The sequence below is a fragment of the Podarcis vaucheri genome (genome assembly GCF_965113315.1).
Source record: "Podarcis vaucheri genome assembly, chromosome: 10".
Lineage (NCBI taxonomy): Eukaryota > Metazoa > Chordata > Lepidosauria > Squamata > Lacertidae > Podarcis > Podarcis vaucheri.
Window position 1 is genome coordinate 44,045,732 of NC_138748.1, and position 25,719 is coordinate 44,071,450.

Consider the following 25,719-nt stretch of genomic DNA (forward strand, 5'->3'; position numbering starts at 1 on the left):
TTTGTCCACAGTCTAATAACACAAGGATTGGGGCTATAGCCTCTTAAAACTCAGTTAGAGGTTGCTTTACACTATAGGCCAATGGTTTTCAACCAGTGTGCCGTGGCACTCTGGGGTGCCTTGAATGATGGTCAGCAGTGTTAGAAGCTGGGATAGAACAGCTAGGAGCCAAATGACTTCTGGGACCTGGGTTGTGGGCGCCAAAACAGAATGTCTAGTCACCACGGGAGGGGAGGGGAGAGGAGGCAACACTTTTTATTTATTATTTTGATAAGCATGAATTAATGGCACCCAGACTTTCTGAGGTGCTTGGAGAATCTTTAAGTGCAAAAATGTGCCTGGCGCCCTGCTAATTTTGAATCCTGATGGTTAGAGGTGCTGCGGGCAACACTGGCCACTGTCCCTCTTTCCTTACCTCCCTCCTCTGATGCCCGCTTGCGTCTCTGCCTCCAAAGGCTTGCACAGCTGTTTATTGCAGCAGTCCTGGCCATAACCTCCACAGGTGAATGGTGCGGCTAGGAGGCATCTCTCTTTGAGGCGGGGGGGGGGGGGCAGCTCCGAGACCAGGGCAGCAGCAGTGGCTGCCCAGAGGACTCCCAAGGAGAGGGGAGAGGAGGCTGGGGGAACACTCCACAAGGGAGTAGGTTCAAAAAAAAGGGTGAGAGACTGCCAGCTTTGCAGGCAAGCGGTGACATAACTGGGCTCCACAGAAAGATGTAGTTGGTTAAGGGAGCCGTGGACTCAAAAATGAGCGCGCAACCCCAGAGTCGGCCACAACTGGACCTAATGGTCAGGGGTCCTTTATCTCCCATGTTCAGCGGCAGTACATAACAGAATGCCAATTGTGGGGGTAGGTGACAGCAGGAGAGCTATTGCTTTAACACCATGTTTATGGTCTTCCCAATGCATTAGACTAGACAGGCTTCTGGACTGAATAAGCAGGGCTATGTTCTTATTCTGTACTCCTGTTTTCTGCCCTTCACTACGAGAACTACGATATGAATATTTACCATTAACCAGATAGCATGTACATCTAACCTTCCATCTCATTAAGAAATACATTGCCTAGTAAGCACTAGCCATTGCATGTGGAATGTTCTAAACACCTAGGGCCTTACACATGTTTATTCAGAATTCCATGTCCATATGTTTGCTGCTTCTATCCAAGGAAGTGATCCACACAGACAAAGATACCAGTCCTTATTTCCTAAGCAAACATCATTCTCACTGCATGTGGCTGCATGACCAGAGATTTTAGATTGTGCTCTTAGACTGTATAAAGTCTTTGTTTTCTTGCAATTTACTTGTAATAGCAACCAGCATTTGTTTAGAAAATGTGAATTTCAAAATGGTAGAGTCTTCTAGATGATTTAAATTCAGTCACCTTAGGCATAGCTTTCTGCACCCCTCTCCCAGGAAACAGTTCATACTAACCAAGTCTGTATGATGGCCTTCATGGTTCAAACAGTATCCATCATCTTTGCTGACTTCTAAAGACAAACAGTGTTTCTTTTTCTTTTTAAATGTTTAATTCTATGCCCTTCTCTACATGATACAGAAATATGTGACACAGAAGCATGCCAGCTGCATTGCATACTTAATCAAGTTAACCCTCAAAACTGAGCCAAGGTTACTTTGTCTTAAGTAGGTCACCCACTTGCATACATGTGTGCACGCACACACAAGTACATAACAAGCTCAAGGAGGGAACAGATTCTCAATGGAACTAGGCTTGAAACAACATTTCTTAAAATACTGATAATTGTGTCATTAAGCTGTGTAAACTGGTTAAAAAACTGTTGAGATGCTTCAAGTTTTACTTGACTTGTTCTGTGTGCTGCAAGAAACATATTAAGTCAGCGAGGGCCATAAAGTCAGCTAAATGTTATTGTAATTTATCAATTACAGAACTGAAATTCAGACTAGCTCCATCCTCTTGCTATAGAAAAAAACATAATACAAACAGAACACAAGGCCTTTCAGAAAGAGGGAGAAAATACATGACAATCAAAATTCACATTGTCCTATTCAATTCTACCCCACAGAGAGGTGCATTACATCACATTCACACAATGCAGGGGGAAGGGCTTGCCCACAGAAAGCAAGATTTACAATGATCCCCCATTGCTGAACTGCTTCCTTTGGAGAGATGTGAAACACAGGGCTTAGTTTTAAAGGGAAAGAATTTTAAATCCATGTAAGATACTGTATCTTCTTTATTCTCCTCATGAGTTCTCATTTCAAACACATTAAATATGTAAAATCAAAGTACTTATTTCACATTCCACTGTTGTTTTTTAAAAATATTGGTGCCAATATTGCCAGATTTAAAACTTCCAGAAAGAAGAGGGGAAAGCCGCTAAAGGAAAGGATTCTAAAGCAGGAGACCATTTTCTCAACTGACATTAACTAGTAAGATTGCCTCTTCTGAACTCTACATGCTATGTTTACAGAGCGCGACCATCTAGTTCCAATTGCAATCCAAATAAAATGCATCTGGTTGCAACGGAAAAGGGGGAGGGGATGCAGTCACACTGGGGGAGGGGGTGCACCCGCACGCAAGAGAATGTGCACTCCTATACATTATGCATGGTAGATTTTGAACGTAGGCATCTTCAAAAATCTCAAACTGCTTCAATACTAATTCGAAAGCCGTGTTTTAAAGAAACGTGCAAACATTGCTGTATTATTTTTGCCCTCTGAATCTCTTAAGAACTATAGGTTTATATAATATGCCAATCCTAGCAACAAGAATGCAAGACGATTTAATTTATGCTAATTTTTGCAGCAGATTTACAAGCCTCAAGTGTGTGTAGACGGCACTCTGAGAACCTTATGAAAAGAAAGATTTAACACATAAAGCTGGTTTCTATGCAAAGGTATTTTAAACGCATTTAAAACCTCCCAAAATATGCCACGTATTTCTTTTAGATTTTTCTTTAAATCATGGCAACTGCACTTGATCTAAGATCAAAGCGATTCACAGACGCTTACGCGAGACAAACGTCGTGCTGCAATTATCAGACGAAACCGTCAAACTAAACGCACCCCCTAAAAAAGAAAAAACCAATACGCGACAAAGAAAGATAGAACTACTACTAACCTCATAAAGTGCAACAGTGCTTAAATCCAGCAAGTTGAGGCATACAGGGTAAAAATGGAAGTTAAGAGATCTCAAAAATGATTTTGCTATATTTCTATGATTTCAATTTGAAATGTTCAAAAGCCAGCAGAGACTCCGTCGGCCATCTTGGCTTGAACTCCCTCTCTCCCTCGCTCGCGCGCGCGCGCACACAACACACGCCCTCTTCCTAGCTCTCCCCCTCCGTCTCTATAAAGGAAGCAGCTTTTTGTGACCTTCAAATAGAGGCAGGCCATGTGACTCGCGCACGCTGTCAATCAGGAAGGAGGGTGGAAAGCTAGCATCTTAAAGGAAACGCAGTTCTTTCATTCTCTCGCGCGCTCCCGTTTCCGAAAGCTGCAACAGCGCACGTTTTCTACTATTCCTTAAGTGTATAATCAACAGTATTACACATTCTAAAATAACAATCCCGTAAAAAGCTGCAGTCGTTGTCGTCCGCCGTCTAGGACACATCGGAGGATGGATAGATAGACATCATTTTAAGCTTCTCAATTTCACTTTGCATTTCTCACCAATGCTTACCAACACCCAAAAATATAAAAATCCACACGATACAATTAACTGGTAACAGCAATACCACCCCAAATAACATTGTTACTGTTACCCCATCACTTCTGTCAGCTGCTCAATCAATAAAGGCAACAAACTGTGTGCTTAATGACTAAAAATCCAGCTTTTCAAACAAACTCAAAGTTACTCTTTGCAATTTAAAATTACCAACACTTTTATCAAAATCACTATTCAATTTTCAGATTCTAAATGTATGGAAAAAGGGATCAGATACTTTATGGCACTGCGATACAAATCACTGTGACTGCAATATTACTCCATGTAGTCCTTACTCATATATATTTTTATAATTCAGCATATTCAGTAACTACTTATATATTAAGGCACACTATACTGCAAAATTTTATACAGTGCTGCACAAAATGGCTTAAATTGTGTCCTTTACTAATATAGTCTAAGAAGACATTTTGGCAAGGAAGTGGCATTTACACGAATGGACACACATTTTATCCATTGTTCAGTAGTCTTTACACTTATTGCTATTACCAACCATAAAGGCTGAATATTCTATAGTTCATTTCAGTGCACAAAATACTTTTTTGAAATGCTCATTAGTCATCACAACTCCCCTGTGATAGGCTAGGCTGAAATATAGTGACTTGCCAGAAGCCACTAGTGAGCTGCATGGTGGAGTGAGTCTATGTTTCAAGTCAAAAGCAAGCTCTCCATTTACAACATGAGATAATTAATGGAACCCAGCCTTCAGGATAAATATTTCTAGAGTGGTTTACAAAATTAAAAATGAAAACTGTGAAGTCATAATACAAAATATAAAATCAAACTTAAACTATCTCAAAAGTTAGAAGCCTGGGAAAATGTGAATCTTTAATCAGACACTCAAATGACAGAGTGGGTGTCCAGCAAGCTTCCCTGGGGGGAAAGAGCATAAGAAGAGCCCTGCTGGATCAGGCCAAAGGCCCCTCTAGTTCAGCACTTTGTTCCCAGTGCACAGCCAGATGCCTACAGGAAGACTGCATGCATGTCTTGAGGGTAACAGCAGTCCTTCCACCCATTGCAATTTCCAGCAAGTAGTATTCAGAGATAAGAGTACAGAACTACAAGCAGAGGATCTCAAATGTGAAGGTCCTGTCCCATGTTTAGGAACGGAATAGAAGATGCAATTGCCAAGATGACAATGCCAGTATACAAATTTTTGGTGTGACTGCATCTGGAATGCTGTGTGCAGGTCCAGCCACCTTGCCTCAAAAAGGATATTCAGAGCTGGAAAAGGGTAACAAAAATGATCAAGGGGATGCAGCAACTCCCATATCAGTACAGGCTGCAGTGTTTGGGACTTTTAATTTAGAGAAAATGTGATATGACAGAAGTTTATAAAATTATGCATTGCATGAAAGAAACAGAGAAGAGTTTTCTCCCTCTAACACTAGAAATGAGGGACATCAATAACACTGAACATTGGAAGATTCAGGAAAGGTGAAAGAACTTCTTCATGCAGCATATAGTTACCATGCATATGCAAACTAAGGCCCGGGGGCTGGATCCGGCCCATTCGCCTTCTAAATCCAGCCCACGGATGGTCCGGGAGTCCGCGTGTTTTTACGTGAGTAGAATGTATCTTTTTATTTAACATGCATTTCTGAGTTATTGGGGGGGCTGCCTGGTGTTTTTACATGAGTACAATGTGTGCTTTTGTTTAAAATGCATCTCTGGGTTATTTGTAGGGCATAGGAATTCGTTTATTCCCCCCCCAAAAAAAATATAGTCCGCCCCCCCCACAAGTTCTGAGGGCCCTGCTGAAAAAGTTTGCTGACCCTTGAGTTAAACTATGGAACTTGCATCTACAGGAGGCAGTGAAAGCCATCAACTTGGATGGCTTTAAAAGAGGGTTAGACAAATTTATGGAATAAAAAATCAATAGCCACGAAGGCTATCGTCTCTCCATGATATGGTGGACCAAATGAACATGGACTAGAAGATTTAGCTTCAAATCCCTTTTCAGCCATGAAACTCAGGACTACCTCTCCCTCTGGCCCTATGACAAACAGGAAGGCACTAACAACAGGAAGAAATAGGGAGGAGACTTCCACGTGCACAGGAAAGCAATAAGACCCAAAAGTTTAAGCATAAACCTTGCTTTGGAGGCACTCCTGAATAACAAAATTCCTTCCAGTAGCACCTTAAAGACCAACTAAGTTAGTTCTTGGTATGAGCTTTCGTGTGCATGCACACTTCTTCAGATATACTGAAACAGAAGTTGCCAGATCCTTCTATATAGTGAGAAGGTGGGGAGGGGTATTACTCAGAAGGGTGGTGGGAATGGGAGATTGGCAGATAGCTGAGATGAGCCTGTTGACGACTCTTAACGACTGCAATAGGTCAGCAGCTTCTCTTTCCAGCAGCTTCTCTTTCCAGTCTATTTCTGAAATTCCTTTGTAGTAAAGCTCTATTTGTAAATAGCAAAACGTAGTCCGAGTCCTTCTGAGGAAGTGGGAAATGCAATACAATTATAGTCTTTCTGCAGGGCCTGCAAGACAGAGCTATTCCACCAGGCCTTTGGCCAGGGCACTGCCTGACTGGCAATCCTCACAAAACTCTAGCCCAATGGTTGCCATTAATCTGATTGGAATTTGTAATGAAATGATTTTAGAATGTTTTATCATTTTACTGTTGTTAACCGCTCTGAGCCTGGCTTCGGCTGGGGATGGCGGGATATAAATAAAATTTATTATTATTATTAATTATTATTATTATTATTATTACTATTATTATTATTATTTCTAATATAATTTATTCAGCTGAACTTAACATTGATTCTAATAATTATTCACATATAATATCTTCTAGCAACTAAGAGGTGCAACAGTTAACAGTGGTAGGAACACGGTACTTAAGAGTAGGAGATGCTCATTTGTAAGTGCTCAATTCCTTATTAGGCCAACAGCTCTCACTCTTCCAAATGCCCCCAATGCACCACACATATCTGCAAATGCTTCTAAATTTGTACCATATCCACAAATTGACAACTACTTCAAAGTGTGAAATAGTTCATTAACAATCCTGTTCCATAAAAAAACCCTTTCTTAGCTCCAGAAGGATAACACATTTTCTGTATTGTTTTTTAAAACCTACCTTCAGGAAATGCTTTCCACTCCCCTTACTCCAAAATAGTGGTTGGTCTGTTTGAAGACCAATTGGGAAAAATTACAAATGCAACATTAGAACCAATTTAAATAAGCAGTGAGCAAGCTTTCCACTTCATCAGAACTCTTTTTCAGGCTGTATAAATTAAAGATAATTGTTACTTGTCATTTAAAAATCAGCTCAATGTACTAAATTAAACTTGTAGGAGATGCAGGGGAGGAAGTTGTTGCAAGATACTTTCTACCCCAGGAGCTTAGGGCATTAAAGATCAAAGCCAGCACTTTGAAATGTGCCAGGACAACTAGAAATGTATTAATATGTTTCCAGCAACGTATCACAGTTAGCAGGTCTATTGTCAAGTTCTATGTCATCTGAACCTTCAACAGGCTCCAAAGCAAAAATATGCAGCATATCATTATCAATCTGAAGAAGTCTGTTCCTCCAAATGCTTTGCACTACAGTCCCCATGATCTCTATGCTGGTTGAGGCTACTTTGAGATAAGGCCACAAAGATGAAGCATATAGATTAAATATGGATCTGCATCTGTTGTACTACAACACCCCAAAAGACTACAGGCTATGTAGAGAAGGCTATTAAATAGCTTTTATATATTAAAAACATAAAATACAGTAGTAATCTAGCTCAGCCCAGTCAAAATCTGAACCTGGCTAGACCAAAAAAAAAGGTCTCACCACTAATTAGGGCAACAGAGTGATTCCTACAGATATATACACCCAACCCTAAACTGCAAAAGCTAAATAAGAAACGGTGGCTAACTGCCACAGCACCACCAGCAGGATGGGCAGGGATCACTGTGGTGTCAGCCCAGCATGGGAAACTATAAGTGTTGCTGCTTTGGAGCTTTCTTTCACTATATGTTTTTAACAGGGACCATTTCACTTTTCAAATTTTAGTTCCTCCAACTTTAGAGAAATAAATGCATTTTCACCCTCTTAAAAGTCTTCCCTCTCCCACATCTTTCTCTCTCTCTTTCTATGTATGTATATATGTATGTATGCATGTATGTATGTACGTACCAAAAGCAACCTACAAAGTGAAAATACACAAAATACACAACAATAGACTAGGCACCAATAAATAAGGCACCAATAAATACAATACTAGAACAGCCACAGAATCTTGAAGAAACATATCAGAATACAAGAGAAGATTTCAAAGATTGTGACCCAAAATAAAATAAAGAAAATATATCTATGAAGGGATCTCCAAAGTGTGGGTACTGTTACAAGAAACAGTTTAAATTAAATTGTAGCTGGCAATTAGCTTATCACCAATGTGAGAATGGCAGGGGAGGGAGGAGACAAGGAACAGCAAAGGAAAGATGAAACCATCACATTTTTACAGAAACTGAAAACAAATGTTTAGTTATTGGTTGGTGTGGGCAGCATATAAACACAGAATGCTCCTCTATGAGTCAGTTTCCATGGATTTTGGCTTGGGTTGTAACTGTGTAGGCCAAGCTTGCTACTTATGAGTAAACAGTACGGTATGCAGACCTTTACAACTAAACTCTGCCTCATCATTTATAGGATGCACTTACACTGTGGGTTGTTCACACACAATTCCGCATTTCAGGACAAAAAGGAACACTTGTCCACTACAAGAACTACAATAGTTGCATGATATTTGCTTTCACACAAAAAAAGCAGCTCTGTGATGAAAGTGGCTATGCAAATAAAGCATCTGTTTTACCGTATTTTTTGCACCATAACACTCACTTTTTTCCTCCTAAAAAGTAAGGGCAAATGTCTGTGCGTGTTATGGAGGGAATGCCTACGGGTGGCATGCCTACGGATTTTCCTCCTCTAAAAACTACATGCGTGTTATGGTCGAGTGCGTGTTATAGAGCAAAAAATACGGTAGTTTGTGTATTATTATCTGCTCCTTCTAGAAAGTCTAATTAGAATCCTGAGCAGGCCTAAAGCAACTGAGCCAGAGGAGCTTTGCAACTAGACTATTGGTTATGAGTATCGGAGCAATGTCAAACTTAGCAAGTTTGAAGATCATTACATGTGCCCTAAACAGTCAAAATTCAATCAATGGATATTCAGATTTAGATTATGAGAAAGTACTGTGGCACTTAGTTCATGCAGACAAACCTTCACATTCTAATCAATGAAAGTGAGAGAGAGGGATGCCTTCCTTCTACGCTAACCACTATTTTGGGAATCCTTATTAAAAATACCATAAAAACAAACAGAACATGTCCCAGGTATAGCAAACACCACTGCAAGTTTAGATAACTAGGGACATTAAATCTGGTTTATCATCTGTAATAACTATAAACAAAAAAACTAATAATGATAAACCAATTCTTATCAATTTGTATATGCAAGCTCTGAACTTTATCAGAAATAAATTATATATGGAAGCTAAGAATGTATGGTATTTTACCGCTGTAAACCACTGATGGCTCCAAACAATGGGAGCTTGAATTTTACAAAAAAAAGTTATTTCTTAAAAGCTAGAGCCTCTTTTCAAGTTTCAACACACAATCCTTCCTAGCATTGGGATTGGAATCATTTTGTAGCCATTTGGAAGGTCTTAGATCTACCCCCACCCACCTCAAAACAGCAACTACGTACTACCTGAAGACCAATTTTTAATTAAGTGAAACAACTGCATACATATTGGAAACTATTCATCCTAAACCTCTTGAACTGATGACTCATTGCATGAAGCTTTGATTCCAAATACGAGGCAATTATCTAGTAGTCATCAGCTGGCAGTAACCAACTCAAGAGTATGGTACATAGAGGAACAGAATGAATAAGGGTCAGAGAGGAATAGAATGGCTAAAAACAGAACAGAACTACCTATTTTAGTCGGACACGACGAAACGACTAAACAACAACAACAACAACTGGGGAAAATCCAAGGCTCTTTCCTGCAGCACTTATGATTTTGTTGGCCGTATATGACTTAAAAGGAAAATCACATTGCAGCTCAATATGTCTACAGTGGTACCTCGGGTTGAATACTTAATTCGTTCCGGAGGTCCGTTCTTAACCTGAAGCTGTTCTTAACCTGAAGCACCACTTTAGCTAATGGGGCCTCCTGCTGCCGCCGGAGCGCGATTTCTGTTCTCATCCTGAAGCAAAGTGCTTAACCCGAGGTACTATTTCTGGGTTAGTGGAGTCTGTAAGCTGAAGCGTATGTAACCCAAGGTACCACTGTAATGCCTTAGTAAGCACTACACCAGAGAAGTGAGAATGAAAGTATGGGCATCTGTATGTGCGTGAGTGAAAGGGGTGTGTGCACATTTGCACGAGTGAACTTTGGTAAGTTGAGGGAAGTACATCACATCAGTGCCAGCCAAACTAAACCATTCCTCTTCCATTAGAACATTCTAACCAGACTACATCTACATCTACATCATCATCATCCAAACCCTTGGCTCTTTCACTCATTATATCAACAACACACATTACCCCTCCCCCCAAAAGGGATAACAAGAATTAATTAGGAGTTCCGTGCAGCATAGACATGTTATCATGTTTTGCACAAAAAACATTTTAGTATTAAATTCAAGGACATGATAAAAGCAATGCATGGGTGTGCTACATTAATTGTTTTCACAAGATACCATTGCAAGCCCCCAAGTTTGTTTTCATTTGCTTTAGCTACACTAGCCTTCTAAATAACCAGACATTTACACACAGATTCTTACTAGTGTGGCATGGCAGTTACCAGGTCACTTGACAGTGTACTGAGGTATCACAGCTGATTAATGAGCTTCCTTATAATAGTTACTGTTTATGTGATGTATCTCTTGCCTCCATTGAGACAGAAGGAATAACCACCTGCGTGAACCTATATAAAAAGGTCTGGACATCATGACTCCTATTTTTTCTTCCGCTTCAAAAGCTCATGAAGGGACTATTTTAGTAAATGACTTTTGCCGCTTCTAGATAAAGGGGCTATCATTTGAATGCCTACTTCATTTGTACAGTCACATTTAAGAGCTTGTATTTGCACATTTACTTCAAAAGCAAATGCTTTGATGGGAAATGGAATTTCAGGTAAAATACAGTACTCTTTCTGCATGACATGGAAAAGCTCAAAAGCAGTAATAACAAACAACAACAACAACAATAATAATAGTAATATACCCCACTCATCTGGCTGGGTTTCCCCAGTATCCGAAGGGAGCCCTGCATAGGGAAGCTTTTTAAGGTTCAATGTTTTATTATGCTTTTATATATGTTGGAAGCCACCCAGAGTAACCCAGTCAACCCAGTATGTTGGAAGCCACCCAGGGTACAAATAAATTATACCAAGAGAAATCAGTCCAATAATTGCGCACAAAGACTACCTCCATGCTGAGCTGTTATTCTACTTACCTCAAAGCTCAGTATGATACAGAATGCAGTTCCACACAGAGACAAATCATGGGTCAGCATGTGATGACCTCAACATTTTCCTGCACTGTATCACTTCAGCTGTGGGACAAGGAAGTCCTAGGTACTAATCTGTCTAACCATATAACTCACATGACAGCTTTGAGCAAGTTAGTAAGATGCTGCTGGATGCTACTCCCCACACATGCATGCAGTTCACATGCTTCCTCACTCAGTTCCCTCAACATGTAGAAGTGAACATCAAAACCATAGCCATTGGACAGAGGTCACTCCTAACCCTGAATACTGAAACCATTGTTTCCCCAGCAGAGGAAAACAAACATCTAAACAGACTTATTCTGTGGCCTAATTTATGTCAAAGGATTGTTAATTTCACTGTCATTAAAGAGTTCATTATACAAAATAAACCACAGTCTTATAGAAATGATTAACAGTGCAGACCCCAGCTTCTCCTAATCCAAACTTAAAACCCATCTTCCAATGCAATACACACACACACACCCTTTTAATTTTAAGAATAAAAGTAAAAATCTTGATTTAGGGCTGTCATCTTTGCTCATGTTCTTTTTTTTCTTTTTGCAAGAAGGAGGAGTAAGAATTGATGAAACAAAAATAGTAATGCAACTGCTGATGCAACTTAATTCAGTCACCAAGACTCAGAAATGGTGAGGAATCCTCTAGTTCAAAACTAATGACATAACCAGCTTTCTCCCAATCTGATGCCTTTCAAGTGGTAGGACGCCCAACTCCTATCAGACAAAGCCAGTATGGCCAATTGTCATGGATGATAGGAGCTGTAGTCTAAAGCATATGAAGAGCACAAGGATGGGGAAAGGCTTATGGAGGCCGTGCGTACTCAAGCCTCCGCATTGCCTCATTATTCCAGGTGCTATTTTAAAGTATGACTATGAAAGTAGGAGAGATAGAAAATTATAAAAGGCTACGTTAGATAGTCATGTACATCCTAAGAATTACATTTATTAACTCTCCTGAAACCTTAAAAAAGCACATTCGTGTTATTCCTGCACAACTTTTAGCGCACTGCCAAAAATAATTCACTATGCTACCATACATGTTAATGTCTGGGCATATTAGAAGTGAAAAATCCAAATTTACCTTTGAAAGGTAAGGCCCACATTTGAAAAAGGATACTTTCTAAGATAAACATCATAAACTTAATAGGGAGGCCCTACCTTGCATACTGCTGTGATTTCTCTAGCAAAGTGATGTACACCACAAAGTGATTGCCCACACCACTGGCAATATGTTATGTTCTCCAGGAAAGGCCACCCTACACATGTCAATTCAAAAGTAAGTTCTACTGGGAGGTATTTAATGTAGCATTATGACAATCATTCCATCAGCCCAAGCATTTCAGCTTGCCAGACAGAACGATCCTTCTCCTCCTCTATTCCCTGTGCTATTCTGGGGGTTCTTTCAACACACACACCAAAGCCAATGGGGGGGGGAGGATATACACTGCCCTAGCAGGTCCTTGTCTGGGTTTACATGAGTGTGGCTCATTAGTTGAACCTGGCACACTGTGTTCAATTGGGCTTACTCCCTAGTAAGTGTGTTTAGGATTACAACCCTTATTTTAGCTGCTTAAGATTTAATCGTAAAACAACAAAACTGTGAATATGTTAAAAAGGAAGCAATGCTTCAGAAACATTTATCCTACATGTTTTGTATAATTTACTGATTAAGGCCCTTTTTAAATAAACATGACTCACTGTTTGTTTTCTTCACCAGGAGGTGGAGTCTTGCCATGCCCTTCCATTACAAAATCCTCATGTTCCATCTGCGAAGGCAAGCATTGCAGGTCAGCATTGATGGAGCAAAATACATTTTGTCCAAAGTGGCCCTTTTCCCTATCAGAATTTATCACCAGTTTCCATTGCTAGCTCTAACCAAGAGACTGCCATTTGAAGTTTAACAAATGCACACCCCACGGTCATATTGCCACTATCATGGTTAGCATTCATAGTTACAATAAGCCAAAACATGAAGAAGAAAGTTTTATATGTTGAAACATAAAATGAGTAAATATGGGACCTAGATTCTTTACTTTTTCATATAAGGGCTTCCATATTTTTATTCTGCATAAGTTGTATAAGTTGATTATATACAATGAGATGCGTTTTTCTTTATTAAAAATCAACATTTGTCCGACCATTCTAAATTTGGTATAGAGAATTCTCCTCAGTGAAAAGTCTGAATTTCCCAAACTTAACTGGACACAATAGCCAGATGAGTATCATTTAAATGTTGGGGACAGAAGGATTCTTTCCTGTAGGAATAACCCATCTTCTTTTAAGAAGGCTTTAACATCTGCCAAAGCGATTGATGCTTTCAAAACTTTAAATGTGTTATTGAGGCTTGCCTTTCATTTAGAATTTAAAGTCCACTGTGGACTTTCCAACTTCCATTCTATAAATCTATATTACGCATGCTCAGTGGCAACAGTCATTATGGGTGGAGCAGTGGGGGTCAGGAAATTTGATTCACACTGATATGGCCAAGGTACTGTGTCACCCCAGGAGAGATTAAAATGTTGCTGTCATTCCCTCCCCTCATACATAGATTAGAAAGATGCTCGAATATGAATAGTGAGGGTTTAACAAACCTTGATTTGGGGACACAGGCAGAGACTGAAAGCATATGGGAAAGCAGAGGCTGGGCAACAGAGTGAGGAGAAGCTAGTGAGGAAAGAAAAATATGGACGTGGAAATGCTCTCTTGTGAAAGCGTGAATTTTTGAAACTATTTTTGCAAATAATACGCAGAACTTCCACAACTTATGATGTGGCTAAAGGCCACATCCTGCCCTGGCATCCAATGTCTAGTTCTCACTGAGATGGCAAACCTGTGTCTGGTGTACATCACTTCAGACTGCAAATAAAGACTCAAATAACTGAATGCTTCTCCAAACAAACAAAATTTCCTGTGGGTAAGAAACTAGCTAGAAACCTTAGCACTAACATTATATAGAGCTACAGGAGTAGCTGCATAATTAAGGCATTTCACATTTTCTAGTAAACTACCAAATCTTTTCCTTATGAAAACTGAGATTGGTCACATCACTATTTTTTTTTTAAATCATGGAGCATCTCTTTGGTGATGAGTGCATACTACCCAAATTCCAGAGATTAGATGAAAAATGGCTGAAATACAGTACAGCAGCTAAAAAAACTGGAACATTACCAATCACTTGAGTGTGACTATCAGTTTGTTTTTGCAGGTTAAGAAACAATGTTTCAATTTAACTGTTAGGAAACCTAGATGACTCTAGGTCCCTTCCAATTCTGTGATTCCGAGTCTCCATCCCACAATGTTTTCACCCTCCACGGTTAGTGTTACATGTTCTGCAATCTTATTAAGTATGAATAGAATTAAGATTGTAAACTCTGGCTTCCAACTAATCATGACTAGCACTGGCTTCAGTGCATCTGGTTATGGACAAGAGATTATGCAGCATTACCATGTATTTGTTCACAGATTTGTAACTGTGTGCTTAAGTATTTGATAGGGTCTGCTTTCAGAATAGACATGATGCAGGGATAGGCAAAGAGGTGTCCTGCAGATGTTGTTTGACTTCCAACTCCCATTAGCCCCAGTCAGCATGGTATGATACGAATTGTACTCATCAACATCTGGAGGGCATCATGTTGGCTACTCCAGTGACTTAAAAGATTTAAAGTGTTTTTCTTCTTGGTTGTTTCTGAAGCTATTTACATGTGCCGCCTCTAGGGCTGGGTAGTATGATGTCCAATACACCTGTACAAGTTATTAGAATTCCAAAATTCAGTTCTCTAGCAAACCGAGCCATATATTTCAGCTTTTTACCCTGTCCAGAAGTACCCTAACAGTGGTGTTGCCAGATACTTAAAAGACTAAGGGCACAGGTCCATGACTCATGTGCATAAAGTATTATGCTAATTTATATGCTTAGATGCAAATTTAGGCTGACTTTCAAATGGGAAAAAACTCTTACTCTTGAGGTCACCAAATGTTTTGCACTAGTGCGTACACTGAATTTTTAGAGGGTTGGGGGACCATTCACAAAATGGTTGCAATGGGGAGCATATTATAACACAAAATTACAGAAACAACCATCCCTGACAATTTTATTCCATGTCCTGCTGGTTCTGAATACTGAGAACGAACACACACCCATAACTTACTTTCTAGGAAGGCTACAGAATTACTTTTTAAAAAAGAAGGAGGTATGATGGCCATCTTCAAATATATAAAGGGATATCACAGGAAGATGGAGCAAGTTTGTTTTCTCCTGCTACTGAGGGCACAACGCAAACCAATAGCTTCAAGGTACAAGAAAGGAGATTCCTACATAACATCAGGAAGAATTTTCTGACAGTAAGATCTGTTCAACAGTGGAATGTGGTGGACTCTCCTTCCTTGGAGGTTTGTAAGCAGAGGTTGGATGGCCATCTGTCTTGGATGCTTTAGTTGACTCTTAATCACAGGGTTCAAGCCCCACATTGGGCAAAATATTCTTGCATTGCAGGGGATTGAACTAAATGACCCTCAGGGTCCCTACCACCTCTACAATTCTATGATTCTATAATTAAGACATACATGGTAAAAAAAGTCACCAGTTATGGGGTACATGAGGGCATACAATTAAAGAATAAAACTAAAGAATTACTGGAAATAAGGGTTAACAACATTTCTTGGTCTTCAAGCCATACATGATTCATAATAGGCACTTCCTTTTCTGATCCAAGTAGACTAATAAATTCTACAAATCCCTTACCTTTTAAAATTTCACCAACTATTTACTCTCCATATTTCTCTAACCGCTTCAGCCCAATGGCATTGCCAGAATTCTTACAACTCACTAGCCTCTGCTTTAAGTATGAGCCTAACACCTTGCTGGGCTTTAGAGATAAGCTCTTATCATCTCCAGACATCCACTGTTTGGTTGTGCAACATGAGTTGGCCAATTTTAAACTCCTGTCTTGCATAACCAATAGGAAGACTGTCATTACTTGCTGCTTTACAAATGTTAGAATCCAATTTATCTGAATTCACTTTAAAAACTTATTATAAAGATAAAAGAAATCTGCCATAGGTCAAAGAATAAATTAAGAGTACAAATGTGGCTGTATGACTATTATCACAAGGGGTAATGCAGCATATGAAATACACCATATCAGCTTTTTCTTTCAAAAAGTATTTTAATTTTCTGTGTAAGTTGCTTTGAACACCAAAGAGTAAGAAGTCTAAAATTTCAAAATGGGCTACTTCCCTTCACTTAAATGGGTATAAATTATTTTGTGTACACCAGTACTGCATTGCTTTATGCTTTTAATGGCAAACCATGGTCTGGCTAATTACTCTTCTCCCACCTTGCATTCTTCAATTCACTCACTTCTTTGTAGAAACAGGCAAAGTTTTGAGTTCTGCAAGCCATAGTTTATCTACGTTCAAACTATGGCTTCCAGTTCTGTTTGCAGTTAAATTGTCTTCCCAGTTTAAGATACAATGATTTATGCAAAGATGTGTACTTAGGTTGCCCCCTCACAAGAGGATACAGTGCACAAACCCGACACTTGGGCAACTAAGTGGCAGAAATTATGGCTTCCCTTACATGTGAAAAGAACCATAAAGTGCAACCAAGTTTTAAAAGTCTCTACGCATCAGATGACGGGCCATGGGCAAGTACAGTATTCACTCAATTTTCCTATCCAACGAATAGTATTCATTTACTTCAGGAATGTGCACATCTACACAGACCACTGTAGGAGACTCCACTTTTGACCACAATGTTCCATGAGGATATTCCACTGGTCCTACTTAAAACCTAAGCAATGGTTATGTAATCCCACAAATAAGCATGTGTCTTATTTAGTTACTACCATCTTTCGAGACATCCTAGGCCAGTGTTTCTTGAACAATAGAGCTTGGGTCATTTTCAGGTGGGCTTCAGTGTCATAGCCTGCTCAGTGCCCCCTAGCTCTGCCACAGTCAGACTAATGCCACCGCCTGCAGGTCCTTGCATGCTGGTGACCAGAAAACAGAGAGGTTCCGGCAGAGAGAGGGATGGAAGGAAGGAAGGAAGGAAGGAAGGAAGGAATCCCTCCTCTGAGGGTAAAAGGAAAGAGGAGGTGTTAAAGGAAATAAGAAAATAAGATAAACATTGACATGTAATAATAAATAAGAAAACAAACTGGGACTACAATGGAAGGGGGTTAAAAGAGGAAAGCTATGATGGGAGGAAGAAGTGAATGTAAAAGAACCAGGGAAGAGGAAATAAAAAAATGTCAGAGGCTGCTAGTCACAAAAAGGATGGAGTTAAAATTTGGAATAATAATACTAATAGTAGTGGTAGTAGTGGTGGTAAGTATCCCGCCCACCTGACTGGGTTGTCCCAGCTACTCTGAGTGGCTTCCAACACATATAAAAGCATAATAAAACATTCAACATTAAAAAAACAAAAAACTTCCCTATACAGGGCTGCCTTCAGATGTCTTCTAACCTTATCTCCTTGACATCTGATGGGAGGGCGCCAACATCATCACTTTCTCCTGCTATCTAGCCCATCTTTGGAAATTGCTAAATTTATTTGCCACATTTCCTCATGGAAAGGAATTCCACTGCTCACCTTTACTCAAGCTAAGCATAACATTTCTCTGGAGGTATTGTGACAAAATATTAGGCAAAACATGCTGATCAAGAGGCTCTTGCAGATTTTCCCTTTCCACAACCACACGCCTCTCAACCCATCTTTTATAATTTGTTCTCCCATTCTTCTTTCACAGACAACTTATACCTTTTCCTTCCCTTCCAAAAATACCCGTTTTCACTTGTCTCAGGTGGACTATTGGGGTAGAAAGGCCTAGGGTTCCTGAGAAAACTAGTACAGTCGTAACTCGGAAGTCAAACGCCTTGCGAGACAAACGTTTTGGCTCCCAAATGCCGCAAACCCAAAAGTGATTGTTCCGGTTTGCGAACATTCTTTGGAACCTGAATGTTCGTTGCAGCTTGGTTCATGAACATTGTGGAAGTCAAATGGACTTCTGGAATGGATTCCGTTCGACTTCCGAGGAACGACTGTAATAGGTGAATAGCTTCTGGGCAATTTGCTTACTATTACCAATATGCAATTACGTGGGGGGGGGACATATTAGGCAAGTTCAACAGTGCACTCACTTTGTCCAGGGGCAACTGCTAAGCACAATAGGCCTGGCCAGTACATCATACAAACCAAGGGTATGCCATAAAATGAGCTTCAGATTTGTCACAGAGCGACTCCAACACATTTGGCAGAGAAATAACATAAGAATGGTTTCCCCAAGAGCAGGAAATTATATTTATTACCTTATAAAAATATTTATATATCAGCCTCTCATAAATTGCTTGTGTGCAGCAATATAAAAACATTTTAAAACAATTAAAATGTTTTGCTCTAGGCTTTATCAAGTACATAGTGAGATCATCACCCTACAATATTTTAGTTTATGTTTTTATCATACCCTTCCCCCAAGTTCAGTGTGGTTCACATGGCCCCCTTCCCTCTCCATTCCCCTCCATCCATTTCATCTTCACAATAGCTCTGTGTGTGCATGTGTCATTAGCCAAAGGTCACTCTAGTGAGATTCATGGCCAACTGGAGATTTGAACCTGCATCCTCCAAGTCTTTTTTATGTTTGATAAGAACAGATCTTATAAAACAGGCATCCCCAAACTCAGCCCTCCAGATGTTTTGGGACCAAAAACATCTGGAGGGGCCGATTTGGGGGATAGCTGTTATAAAAGTTCTGGGGGGGAGCATGTTAATGTGAACCAAGTCGTGAAGCAAAGCAGCTTCCTGTGTACTCTGGTCAGTATCTTTGGAGATGCTTTAACAATGAGAGGATTTACAACCTAGTTTCTTTCCTTTCCACCAGCCACAATAGCATTAATAGCTAAAGGGTTTCATAAAAGTGTTTGTCTTTTTCTCCCATTACAAACACAAGACTAACAGAAACAAATTTTTTTTCCAGCATGAGCAAAAGAAGCCAACTCATCCTTGTGAGCCCAGAGGAAACAAAGCCCAAACGTAAAGTGGCCAGCTTGACAACTGATTCCAAGAGGTTAGCTAGCTTGGAATACAGTGGTACCTTGGGTTAAGTACTTAATTCGTTCCAGAGGTCCGTTTTTAACCTGAAACTGTTCTTAACCTGAAGACCACTTTAGCTAATGGGGTCTCCTGCTGCCGCCGCACCGCTGGAGCACGATTTCTGTTCTCATCCTAAAGCAAAGTTCTTGACCCGAGGTATTATTTCTGGGTTAGTGGAGTCTGTAACCTGAAGTGTATGTAACCCAAGGTACCACTGTATATCAAATAAAATCAAATAAGAACTGGATTGGATCACTTCAAACAAATATTACTACAACACTTTTACTTTAACAAATGTTGTACAACCAGGGCTTCTTTTCAGCAGGAACTCACCGGAACAAGTTCCGGCACCTCTCATGTGGGCACCGTTGCCATTCTAAGAGAACAAGCGAGGTGAGTTCCGGCACCTCTTTTTCTAAAAAAACAGTACTGTGTACAACTATGCCTCATTCATCTCAATAACCAATTATAAAAATTTACCTTTTACTGGGGCAGAATGTAATTTGCCTAAGAATCTGAAGAAAATTGCTGAGCAATAATTTAGAGTGCACAACTGATACTAAAATCATTCAACATAATTGACTGCTCTGGGTCTCTGTAGCAAGTATTAGCAATTACTCAGGTAAAGCTCCAAAGCATACTGAAATGCAAAAGTCCATGTTCAGATATAAAAACAGTAGGGACAAGGTTGGATGATGAATGAGTTTGCATGTGCATACTCCTTAGCTCCTGTAGTATCTACATCCCATCACTGCGCTCTTTCAGTACCACTATCCATTCAGTGTTATCCAAATTAAGGTAGTAATGTGTTTATCTGATTGTGGGAAAGGCCATAGCTCAGTGATAGCACACACACTGCACAAATTATAGTACTCAAACACTTCCAGTTATAAGATCAAGTAACAAAGCTGTAAAAGCAAGAATGGATGGTACTGGCCCAAATGGAAGAGTGCTCAGACTCCATAAAAAGCAGATTCATATGTTTAGTGCCAATACCATACTTCCAATATTAATTTTAGCCAAGCAATTTGCTAGATATCTGTAGCAAGTAGCAGTTATCCTCAGATAAGTGGCAATATACACATACATAAATGCTTGCATATCACCTCACACACTTGAGCAGAAGGATTACTTGTAAATACCACAAACAAATTGCACATGCCTAGGCTGCAAGCAGAGCACTATGCTTGCCAAGCTGGGAACCAGCACCATGACAGCTGCACTAACAGGTCTCTGTGTTCTGGCCTTTAAACCTCTGAAGAATGTGTGAAGGCTCCACCTCCTCTAGTCTTAAATAAAACTACTATCACACAACACTTAATTTCAAATCACAGGTAACAAGTGGGCTATCAGAGAAGCATAGGTGAACACTGCAAAATTTGCAAGCAGGAGTATAACACTTACTGTTAATTATCAGGGAACAGTGTTTTGTGATTGTGTTGGTAGTGTAATATGAACTGTTCTTCAACCTTTATCTAGACTGAAAAGGCTTATTCAGAATACAGATTTATGCTGCTGCGTTTTCAAGATGGGCTACAGTTACCAATTCAAATAGTAGCTGTAATGAATGAGTTTTACACACTTTCCATCAAGTACTTGTTCAACAAAACAGTAATAATTTGTGACATTTGCAACTTAGCTAAAACTAGCTAAACTAAAGATATTTTATGTTACCCTAAGTGTTACATGAATTGGTTCAAATGAGTTATACAGTATACACTTCTTCAGTAGATAAGCTTCTTAAAAGGTTGATTTAAGCCAGTCCACAGAAATTACTAACCAATAAAATATGTTTAGTCTATACAGCCCTATAGTATTTACAGTTCATCAGTGGTCTAGAAGGAACACTCAGCTCTTTCCATTTTACAAAATCTTCCCTGCCCAATTGCCTAAAAGCAACATTTTCTTGTCACAAGCAACCAGGCGAGTGACTATTTACATCCCCATTTGAAATGTGTATATTGATCAGGAATAATTGCTGCATAAAGATGAGGAAAGACTCCAAGATATAAATATTCCCATGGAAACAATATTCTTGTATTAATTGCCACATTTTATGGTATTGTTAATATCAGCACTGGACTAAAATAAAACTTTGTATGTATTTAATCTTTATCAATACAATGAATTTTATCTGGAAATACCATGTACATGTTTCAAACCTACATATTCACAGTAATAGTTAATCGTATCAACATTTACCCTAGTCTCATTCTGTGAATTCACTGACCTTGGAACCAGCTTCCGACAAAATTTCTCCCTCATCAGTTTGCATGGGAACGGAATCTGTGCAAAACTCTGCTGAAACACGAAATTCTGCCTAAAAATAAATAAAATGAAGGATGTTATAATAAAATAGTTGGAATCTGAAATTTTATGAGTCATACTGCACATTGTAAATACTGAGGATTCTTAGGCCATTAAAAAAAATCACCCAGATTGCAATCAGGTCTCAGGAGTAAAGGCACAAGGGGCCCAGACAGGCAAGTGGGGAGAAACACACACATAAAGTAGTTTGGAGCTGGTAGATGTAGTCTTTGGAAAGGCTAGTAGTTATTCACTCATCTGCCAATCATATGGCTATTTCAGATTAAATAGTTTTAAGAAAGAACAGGTAGCCAAGGTTTGGGGGAAATGTCCTCAAAGGCCAAATTAGGACTCATGCCAGGCCTAACTAGGCCCCCATGCTGGAGAGTGCCAATCCATGAACTAGAGGATAAGGAACCCATCTCTAATGCCTACTGTGCTGAAGTCTCCAAATGCATACAACTCTCTCCAGTATTCAGTTATGCCACAGCTTTTCAGCTGAACAAAACATTATCAGAAGTCTCAATGACTGTATTACTGAAAGCATGTTTATACTGGCAGTAAAAAAAAAACTTTTTTATCTTAACATGACATGCTTAAACTGTACATACAAAACTCCACATGAAACAGGACAACATAAAACACTTCTCTAATAGGCATTCTGTGTGACTTCTCTAGACCATAATCAATGTATCATAATTCCCTGCAAAAGAGAGTGTATTCCCTCAATTTCATGACTTACGGTATGTCCAAAGATCAAACAACTGTTCTGTACACCTTTACCTTCTCTACCCACCTCTGCTTTCTACTAACAGTACACTTGTATTTTAAACAGAAGTTACCTCGACAGCTTCTCAGGGCTGCTGAAGCCCGAAAGGACCCATCCCGGCTACATTCAGTGCAAAAGTCAAACCACTGCAAAAAAAAAACAAATTGAAAAAAATTACTATTATTCAAAGCACATAAGCATGACATACAAAAATTCCTGGTTGCTTTTTTGCAGTTGGTATTTTTTTACACCTGGTAAAGATGACAGGAAATTTAAAATCTGTAGTGAGACTTGATAATCGAAAAGAAATATTGCATTCCAACACTGTCTTACAAATTTGTATAATAATGGAACTGGCTAAAATGCATTGTGGCTGTTAAGATCAAACATTTCCACATACTCAGTAGTGTACTAAATTATACTCTGCAGCACCTAATCACCAAAAGAAACCAAAAGATGGTAACCAGAAAGTCATAGTAGGAACCACTAACATGCAGTTCTGCAGCCTGACATGAATGGAAAGCAACAATCAAGTTGTAAGTTTAAATTTTTCTTCCCAAAAAGTTACCTTGACATACATTTGATTCCAAAGAGGACTGGCACTAAATACATATTTGCATAAGGGAACATGTTAGCTTGTAGTTAAGGGAAATGGCAAATTAAAGAACGTTAACATGTTTCAGGGGAAAGAATATATATATTCAGAGACCTCACTTCAAACCTCTACACCAAAGATGGTGCAGATTACTGCTGACAAGCATTTCAGATTTTCCATCAATCAAGCTTTCTGTGTAGTTGAAAGCTGACAGAATATGCCGAATTAGATGGTTTATCAGAAAAAATAAAGACTAAATCAAAACCAGAATTTGTTTCTAAATGGGAGGTTTTCAAAGAATATCTGAAAAATAAATATAGTAGTTAAATTCTGTTGCAGCATTCGAGGAACTTCAGTGATAGTTGCTAGGTAGATAGAAGAAATTAGATTTATTGAGAATAAGTTTAATTATGAAAAAAAATGTGTATTGGCAATACGTAATATGAATTTGAAATATGGAATAGACGGGAAGTTGGGTCTTTAGTGTTAAGACCAATAGATGTTTTATTGTTTGCCAAGAAAATTATGTGTCTATGGTTATTTTTGTAATTTGTGTGTAATTTGGTATTTGTGTTTTTCTGCGTGTGTTTTTTTCTTGTTTGTATAAATAAATAAAATTATCTAAAAAAAGAAAAGAAAATGGAAATCTATTTCAAGGTGAATGGTCTCACCTGTATATTATGCTCAGACATAGATTAACATTATTACATACTAGCAATAGTTTCTTTATGAGATTCACACTAATATCAAGCACATGTGGTATATGTTAACATAGCATATGAGTTAAAACATTTTAATTTTCGAAGAAAAGCAAATTGTTCAGCTATCATGATTGCAGAAAAGTTTGGAAAACAAATACTCTTGCCTAATGCAATGCAACAGCAGCATTTTGTTAGTCACTGGCAGTGGCAAAGCATATACCTGTGCTGCCCAGGGCGGGCGCACTCCTGTGGGGGCGCAGCAGGTGCCCTCCCATGTGCCACAGTTCAGGGTAGGAGAGGGGCTGGGAAGCTGCTGCTCACTCTCCTCCTGCTCTCTGCAGCTGGGTCAAACATGACCCGGCAACAGAGCTGCTGCCGCCGGGTGTGCCTCGTCATGGCTGAGGAGGGCTGCTGCCGCTGGGCACAAGGTGTGCTGCCCACTCACCTGCCATTTTGTCACCCCCCTGTCATGACACCTGGGGCGGACCGCACCCACCACACACCCCTTCCTACGCCTCTGGCCACTGGAGCATAAAGATAAGTGAAGGCAACTAGAGTGGTTGCAGCACTGTCCAGTGTTTTCAAGCCTGTACAGGTAGTCACTATCACAGATGAATGCAGAATCAATTTTATGGTATATGCCACTATATTTTCCAAGGTGACAACTTGTTTCAGAACAGCAAAATGCCTTCTATCAACTAACATACATGCAAATAAGTATTTGCATATTTAAAAACAAATTTTGCATTTCCTAAGGAACTTACACAGAGGCTGGGAATGACTGCTCTAAAAACAGCAAAATAACTGGAGCTGATGACAAAAAATGGTACACTCTCTCATGGTAGCCACAATTTTTATACAAAGTAGCATGGGGTTAAAACTTAAACCAAAGATGGGGAACTTTTTTCAGACCCAAAGTTACATTTCCATGTTGTAAAGGTGTTGGGAGCAGCATTTCAGCATATGATGAGGCCAGACAAAAACAATCACACACCATTACTCCCGGTACACACACACACACACACACACACACACACACACACACACACCATCCTTCTGAGTCTCCTCTTCAGCAAATCCACACAGATAAGCTAAGGTGAGTATTTTCATCCCCATATGAAGTACTAGGTATGCTCACCAGAAATGAAAAATCATGCACTCTCCCCTGAGTAAGTCAAATTATATTTTTTAAAAAGTGGTGGGGAATCCTTTGTCTGATGGTTGATAGGTAGGACTACCCAATCTGGCTTGCAGTCACCTTTTCACTTTTCCCTCCCCCCCCCCCCAGCAATTAGGGGAAATTGGAGTAGAAGCCACAATGTCTGATTAGCTCAGGCTCAAGTACTATCTCTTCTCCTCTGGTAGTGTCACAGGGAAATTGGAAGCTTTTAAACTAACCACAGTTTATGTTGAAAGGACAGTTGAGTCACTAGAGTGTGAGACTCTTAATTTCAGGGTTGTGGATTTGAGCCCCACATTGGGCAGAAGATTCCTGCATTGCCGGGGGCTGAATGAGAAGACCCTTCGGATCCCTTCCAACTCTACAGTTCTATGATTCTATCATTATATCCAAACCCAGACAAATTGATCAGTCTGAACTTTGGTTCAGGGAATCAAGTACTGTACTATATAATGGCTACCAGGCACCTACCTTTCTTACAAAGTCATACAGTATGGAGGCCTATGGGCTATGCACTATCCACATGCTAGTTTTATCCTGTATTTATTTATACTGTGTTTATATCCTACCTTTCTCCAAACAGCTCAATGTAGCATTCAAGATTCACTTCCTCTCCCTTTTATCCTCACAGCAACCTTGTTACTGGCCCAAGGTCACCCAAATGAGCTTTATGGCTGAATGATGTTCTCAACCTTAGTCTCCCAGTCCTAATCTAGAACTTTAACTACTATACCACACCAGCTTTTAGCTGAGGTTATGTGCACTCACCAGAAGTGGATACATGAAGAACATCCAATCTTTTCTCTTTCTCCAGCCTACCACATGCAATATGAAGCACTTAGGTCA

At 39.6% G+C, this 25,719-nt stretch overlaps 1 protein-coding gene across 10 annotated transcripts in view; it reads right to left on the minus strand.

The window, feature by feature from the left end:
* The window catches only part of TNRC6B (trinucleotide repeat containing adaptor 6B), a 92,928-nt gene that overhangs the window by 63,162 nt on the left and 4,047 nt on the right, over positions 1-25,719 (minus strand). For 4 of the 10 annotated variants that reach the window (XM_082241268.1, XM_082241275.1, XM_082241276.1 and 1 more), the window contains exons 1-4: positions 25,642-25,695; positions 22,471-22,543; positions 21,552-21,641; positions 12,931-12,998 (exon numbers count right to left, since the gene is read on the minus strand). In XM_082241268.1, coding sequence (XP_082097394.1) covers positions 12,931-12,998; positions 21,552-21,596 — 113 coding nt within the window. In that variant the 5' untranslated portion in view covers positions 21,597-21,641; positions 22,471-22,543; positions 25,642-25,695. Of the gene's footprint in view, positions 1-3,103; positions 3,289-12,930; positions 12,999-21,551; positions 21,642-22,470; positions 22,544-25,641; positions 25,696-25,719 lie in introns of those variants that run through there. The other 6 variants (XM_082241271.1, XM_082241270.1, XM_082241269.1 and 3 more) reach the window with 5 other exon arrangements.